This window comes from Platichthys flesus, chromosome 19 (assembly GCF_949316205.1).
Source record: "Platichthys flesus chromosome 19, fPlaFle2.1, whole genome shotgun sequence".
Taxonomy (NCBI): Eukaryota; Metazoa; Chordata; class Actinopteri; order Pleuronectiformes; family Pleuronectidae; genus Platichthys; species Platichthys flesus.
In genome coordinates, this window is record NC_084963.1 from 2363078 (window position 1) to 2370150 (window position 7073).

Genomic DNA, 7073 nt, shown 5'->3' on the forward strand with positions numbered 1-7073 from the left:
TTCATTGACCTTTTCTTATACAAACATATCAGCCATTATGTCAAAGTCAACCAATTTTACCCCCTAATATCAGTATTGAACAATTCATGCTTGCACTGCATTGATTAGTTGTGTTTTAAACAAAGAGTCATGATAGTAAGAGACATTTATTGTAATAAAGAATTAACATTTCAAACATAAATATTTCAGCGTGGAGAATAAACAGATAAAAAGTGCTGTGGTGACATCACTGCTCCTTCCTCCGAGACTCCGAGGCTTTACTGTGGTTTCCTGCCTCCTGCTTCAAGATGCTGAGCAGAGCCTGGGAACTCTCCAGGATCTGTGAGAGGAACACAAGTTAAACACGTCATATTCAACATACTGTAAAATCTACAAGCTGTATGAGCTGATGTTGTGGTGCTGCCCTGTGGAGGTACTTTAAACAGGGTGGAGACTGATGGCTGTTTTGTTGTTCTTTAATAAGAGCAGCTTAGGAGTGTGTTTGCAGTGATTAGTGTGAGCGGGGAGTTCAGCTTCGGAACGTGGGGGGGGTACCTGAGTGAGATGAAACTGCTGCAGGAGGGAATGATGGAGAATCCAGTACGGCTCATAAAGTAAAATAACAGTATACCAGCGTTACTGCATCAGCCTGAATCTCCTGTAGAAGCCTGAAGTAAATGATGTTTTGAATGCATCAGGTATGCCATCATAAATCTACTGAGGCCTCTGTCATCACTCGCTAACACGAGTTTCCTGCTGAATATTGGAAATTAAACTCTGGTTTTTAATAACTTCTACGTCTTTTTAACTGATCTACAGTTCAGCATCACGCCTCAACTTGCTGGAGCTGTGACCCTCAGTCAGTTTAACTGGTCAGAAAACCACTAACACCCACTAGCAGGACTTTTGCTCTGAAGTGGGAATGAATGCGATCATCGTTCGCTCTGCAGTAGAAACTGGAAAGGAAGCCGGACACACACCTTGGAGTACGCGGCCTCGGACTCGGCGATGGTGCGGTCCAAGGTGGCGCGGTTGGCGTATCTTTGCGCCAGGCTCTCGTTGAGTCGGCTCAGCTTCTCTGTGAGGACGCGGACGTCGTGCTGCACTCGATCCTTCTCCGCCTCCTCGTCTTTGGTCTGACGGTCGTCCTCGTCACGACTGTGGTACAGGTCCTCGATACCTGACAGAGACAAGGAGGGTTTATTAGACCATTTGAAATGCAAGGATTTGATTCATCACGGTAAAATTTGGTCAGAACAGAAGTAGTATGAAGATCTCACCTACAGAATTTGGGTCACGTGTTATCAACATAATACATTTATTGTTATTTTAAGAAAATGATAGTCAGAGCCCAAGTATTATTTAAAGTAAATCTAACACATTCATTGGTATAAAAATGCTGATATTTATTCATTGTTTGCTTAAAATGCATAAAAATACAGATTTGGATCTCAATGTAAAACGCTTATACTATCAGATGCACTGTGTTAGTCTGTGTGAGTGATTTCCAGATGATAGACGGTTGTAATCTGTAGTGGGAGTTAATCTGATTGCAGTGTCGGCTGAAGGTCAAAGGACTACAACAAGCAGAGCAAAGAAGACTCATAATCTGTTTCAGTGAGACGAGGGACGGAGCCACAGATCGCTTTACGCATGAAAACACAGTGAGCGGGAAGAGGACATATTCCTTCAGGTGGAAATCAGGTGGCTGGTTCAGATGAGTTTAATTCTCTGTGCAGTAGAGACAGCGTCACAGTAAGGAAACACAAGTGTGTCTCCTGAGCCACATTCATGAGGAGACGGGTTATACCATCATGTCACAGGTTCATCTAAAACAACAGCTGTGGATGGGATCAAACTAACAGTGAAGACAAAAGTTTAAAGTCCATTTGATCATCAATCCTTCCATGTGTACATCTGTTTGTCTCTCTCCCCGGTGTAAAGATAGACAGAACATACAAGTAAGCGAAATATATAGTAAAACATAATATTCAGTAGGACACAGTACACAGTAGGACACAGTACACAGTCATAAGGCACAAGGTGGATTGGATGAGGAGTGCAAATCATAATAGTGCATGAAAACTTCATGGGAGATAATGTAATGTACAAGTTGTAGTAAATAGTATTTACAGTAAAACTTGGGAAATTACTGCAGAGGTGAATGAACTGTAGGAACCTGATGTCTCTGCGGGTTCAGGGTTTTTCTGTTAAATTAATTACACACGTATGTAAACGTGTTTTCTCTCAGGTAATTTTACTAAAAGAAGAAAGTCGACCTCAGCTCGGACCTCAGTGTCATGGGGCTGAATAGAGGACGTGGATGTGGGTACATTGAGAAAACACCGGGGACAGGAACATCTTCTTCCACAATATTAAACTAAGTGGTGAGAACTACACCAACCCAGCTCCCATGATGCTCAGCGACTGTTAATAAAAGCTCATTAGGAGATGAAGTGACTTACATTTGACCAGCTCGTTGTTGTAGGTCTGAAGAGCAGCAGCTTGTTGGGCCATGTTTACGGTCAACCGCGGTGAGGGAAGCTCGAATCCAGAGAGCGGAGAGCGTGTCTGCCTTTGATCACACTCTGTTTAGACCCAGCTGCCTTTGATGTCACACTGTTTCGACCCAGTTGCCACGATTTGAGCCGCTGTCCCTCGTTTACCGGCGGCTAATGCTAATGCTAACGTGTCCCCGTTACTTCCTGGATGTAACGGAGCGGTTGGTTTATCCCGTTGTTTTGATCGAAGCTAAATTACAGGTTCATATTTAAAGTTATTGTATTCGCGACTTCCTCCTTCACGTCGGTTTCCCGGGCAACTGAACGTAAGCAGCCGCCGGATGTGATATTTGATTTTACCACTAAGACCCGCCTTTACCCGGCCTCTGATTGGCTCAATCTGACATTCTGATGATATCACAACCAATCATTGGTCTTCATGTCTGAACCACAGCCAATGCGAGTCCGTTCAGGCGGCTTCGAAGTATTCTAGATCCTTCTGCTTCAATCCTCTAACCCCCTCTACTGGCGATGTCTAGAAACTGCTGGATCAAAATAACATTTGCTTATTTTCTTTCATTATTAACGTATATTATTTATTTGTATATGTGGAATGCCTCACGTTTATCATTAGGAATAAAAATGAGAGCATATATTTATGAACTGAATGCTCCGGCTCTTTATTGCTGCTGCATTCATGCTGTATTCTACAGGTTAGTAGTGGGTGAGAGTCACCGACATTCACTTCTTAAAGCTTAGCTTTATTACCACGAGTGTTATTGAGACGTATTGATTATTTTGTTAGACTGGTAAACAGTCACAATCTAGTTTTAATTGCAAATTACACATGACAAAAACAACTCTTGATTATTCCTGCTCCTAAGGGCGGCTCATTCCAGAGAGGAATACCACTCCATGCTTGAAGAGGTGACTGGTGTGGAGCTTGCAGCCATCCCTCCTGGAGTGGCCCCTGTTCCCTGATCTTTAACGATAGGATCTGCAAACACAATTGGATTTGAGCCACTCGTTAACCAAATTCATGTGGTGACAAGAATCGAACCAATTTAAATAAAGTGCACAAAAAACATAGGACGAGCAGACAGGGTGAAAACAAACAGCGAACTTACAGAAGTAGGGATGATCCATGGCCTCTCTGGCCGTGAGCCGGGCTTGGTGGTCGTAGCGCAGCAGTTTGTCCAGGACGTCTAAAGCCTCTGTGCTGACCAGGTGCTGGTTCTCACTGTGCACAAACATCTCCCAGCTTTTACGGGAGTGTCTGGAGATCAAACCAGGGACAGAGTTATATTGTGAGGTGTTCATGAGCCCAAAGTGTGCTCAAAGTATACAATGATATTCAAATTGAGGTCATCCAGCCAAAGTGTTTTACCGTCCCAGAAAGTCAATGAACCATGGATCCAGTTCAATGTTGTACTTGTCGATGTAGTCGTACAGGGCCTCTGTGCCCAGAACCTTTGCTATCCGCAACAGCTGAAATTCAGGAAACACCGATTTCAAAATGTTTAAGATACATACAGACATTTGCTGAATCCCGAGAGGGATATTTATGGGTATGAATTTGTATGAAGTTTATATCTTATGACAGTAAAGTGGTCCAGATATAGATTTGACTTCATGAAATAGCTGTGAAATGTTCCTACAGTTTGAGAATGCACATTTCTCTATTATAAAATCTATCAGAACCAGTGATCTTCCCTCTGTAAGTGTTACCTCTATGAATAATGGTTTATACTAATAGGCATAATTCTCAATTTACAGGCAAATCCGGTTTATGTTCAAGATGTAATTTTTGTATATATATTACACTATTTGTTTAATTATATAAACACCACTTTAACACTTGTGTCACACATTTGTCTTTAAATCACTTTCTTCTACTTTCAGAGCATCAAAGAACCGAATAGATATGTCTACCCCTGCTAAAAAAAACGTTTGAAGTGAGTTTGAGAAAAACCTTGTGGAAAACATCTGTAGTTTCAGTGTGTAGAAATTAAAACCTTGTACTATTAGGCCTAATCACTGCACTGCTCGAGCCACAAGCTCCGTAACCAGAGTTCTTCATACCTGATCGTAGTTGTCATGACCGTGAAAGAAAGGCTCCTTCCTGAAGATCATGCTGGCGAGCATGCAACCCAAACTCCACATGTCTAAACTGTAGTCATACATCTACAAAAATATTAAAAGGGGCAAATGCTTGAGGTGGCTACGTGAACATTAAGAGATAAAGTTTGAAAAAATGTCTTTCCTCTTGAATAATACAAATCCTAACTTGCCAAGTTAGGCAAACTGGCATGATTTGACATGCAGAATAAAAATGTGAGGCTCACCTGGTAATCCACCAGCAGTTCAGGTCCTTTGAAAAACCCGGAGGCCACTCTCAGGTTGTATTCTTGGTTTGGGTGGTAGAATTCTGCCAGACCCCAATCGATTAGACGGAGCTGGAAGTTAAAAAATATAATATAATTTAGATGATCATATTGATATCACAGGTGAAAGATAACATTAAGAAAATGCTTGACGCAATAGACAATACCTTTCTGTGTTCGTGATCGATCATTACATTATGTGGCTTGACATCTCTATGCATTATCCCCATACTGTGGCAGTAATCCAGGGCCTAAATGGTAATGGAGGAACAATAATGTGTTAGGAGTATTTTCTGATGTGAAGTATCTGGCAAATGTTAAAAGAACCAATGAAGGCCATAACATAAAACGTACAGTAAATATTCATTATCAAAAGCTGTTTACCTTTAGGATTTCATACATGTAATACCGTATTTCGAAGTCAGATAGGGTTTGGTACAATTTCTGTAAAAATAAATAAATATATGAATCAGAATTTATATATTTGTATAAATATTGATATATTTTTGAATTCACAGATTTCAAACCTTGAAGTCTGTGTTGTTCACATGTTCAAAGACAAGAGCAGGCGTTCGTGTCTGAAAAGGAGGGGAAAACATTGGTTTGTGCATATATGTATTAAAATATTAGTCCAGAATCACTGTGCAATAAGGAGAACAAATTACCACGGGATCTTTGACGATATCTAACAGTGAGATGATATTTGGGCCACCCCTCAGATTCTCCAGGATCTTTATTTCCCTCTTGATTTTCTTTTTCTTGACCGGCTGTGAACAGGGGCGGTTTGGTGAGGTACATATAATCCCCAATAAAATGAAAAACTATTAATTGTTTCACAGTTAGAAGAGCTGGTTGAGTGATTGACCCTATACCTTCAGTATTTTGACGACCACTGTTTCATTGTTTGTGATGTTTATGGCTTCAAACACTTCACTATAGTTGCCTCTCCCTAGTTTTCTGACAAGCTGATAGTCGTCTTGGTTCCTTAAACAAAAGAAGACGAATATAACAGTCAGTTAATCTTTAGAGTATTTCCCAAACAAAGCAATATAAAACAAATACTGCAAACAGTCCGATCAATATGCCTAACCCCCATTCAACAACATGGGACTCATAGTCCCAGTATTCCCGAGGTCTCTGTGTGTTTACATCAGGGTAAACTCGAGAGCGGCTTGGAACAGGGCCAGACATATTCTACACCAGATCTTCTCTAAATCTCCTAAACAATAAAACAAACAAGTTCATTACAAATACAGCTAAACAAACCAGGTAACCATTTACTGGGCATCCTTACAGCTACTGTAAATGATGTTGTGCAATTAGGAATAACAACAGTACTATGCCTGGGAGGATCCCTCCAGGATTATGGTGATAGATGAATTGGAACAGGGGTGGTTGAGATGCCTTTATGATAGGAAAGCTACAGAGGCACAAACATATTTAAAAACAACAGTTAGAGCTTGATGCAACTGTCCAGCCACAGCACAACCTCTGTCCTGTATTATTGTGTATACATTTATATCGTGACACTTTTAGAGGAATTTATTCTCGTACCTTAAGTTAGCTTGTCAATTTGTATTTAGTTTGAATCTCGTTGCTTGGTGTGACAGTGTCTTAAATGGAGAGGTTGTCTGCTACTGGAATATGTTATGAAATGTTATCTATTGTTTTCTTTTTTTCCCCTTCAGGTGTATATATATATTTTCAATATGTATATTTTATTTCTATTTACATTTTTATATTCTATTTTATCTTATCTTATTTCCTGTTTTATTCTTTTGACTGCTTTTAATATCCTGAGCATTGCCTTAAGAGAGCCTTTGACCAAAGCATTTCATTGCAAGCGACTGCTTGATGTAATGTTATGTATATGTCAATAAACTCTTGAATCATGAATCTAGAGGCAATTGTCCTTTGATGACACACTGTTAGGGGGAATTGTCCTTTGATGACACAGTTTAGAGGCAATTGTCCTTGTTTTTAGATGGCCTTTTTGTATTTATTTGATCTTCTTTTTAAAAATGTTAAATCCAGGCTTCCCTTGGAAAAGAGGTCGTTGTATCTCAACGGGACCAACCTGGTTAAATAAAGGCAAATAAATAATAAAAATAAAAAATGTTAATGTATCTGTGCTTAATTGCTCCATGATTCATATTGCTTCTTTATTGTTTGCTTTTTAATGGTTTCCTGTGGTTTGCCTAAATTAAAA

General features: G+C 40.1%; 2 protein-coding genes across 2 annotated transcripts; both read right to left on the reverse strand.

Annotated features, from left to right (window-relative positions):
* Window positions 1-127: 127 nt before the first annotated feature.
* On the reverse strand, window positions 128-2823 carry ssna1 (Sjogren syndrome nuclear autoantigen 1). Its single transcript, XM_062413165.1, has 3 exons — window positions 2445-2823; window positions 960-1159; window positions 128-319 (listed from the first exon to the last, which is right to left on the reverse strand). Exons 1-3 carry the CDS (start codon window positions 2494-2496, stop codon window positions 227-229), a joined length of 345 nt encoding a protein of 114 aa, XP_062269149.1. The 5' UTR covers window positions 2497-2823; the 3' UTR covers window positions 128-226.
* Window positions 2824-3342: 519 nt separating this feature from the next.
* LOC133975120 (casein kinase II subunit alpha-like) lies at window positions 3343-6079 on the reverse strand. The gene is made up of 11 exons (XM_062413005.1): window positions 5955-6079; window positions 5737-5848; window positions 5530-5631; window positions 5392-5442; window positions 5249-5308; window positions 5032-5115; window positions 4826-4936; window positions 4563-4664; window positions 3868-3968; window positions 3608-3756; window positions 3343-3477 (listed from the first exon to the last, which is right to left on the reverse strand). Exons 1-11 carry the CDS (start codon window positions 6053-6055, stop codon window positions 3371-3373), a joined length of 1080 nt encoding a protein of 359 aa, XP_062268989.1. The 5' UTR covers window positions 6056-6079; the 3' UTR covers window positions 3343-3370.
* Window positions 6080-7073: the final 994 nt, after the last annotated feature.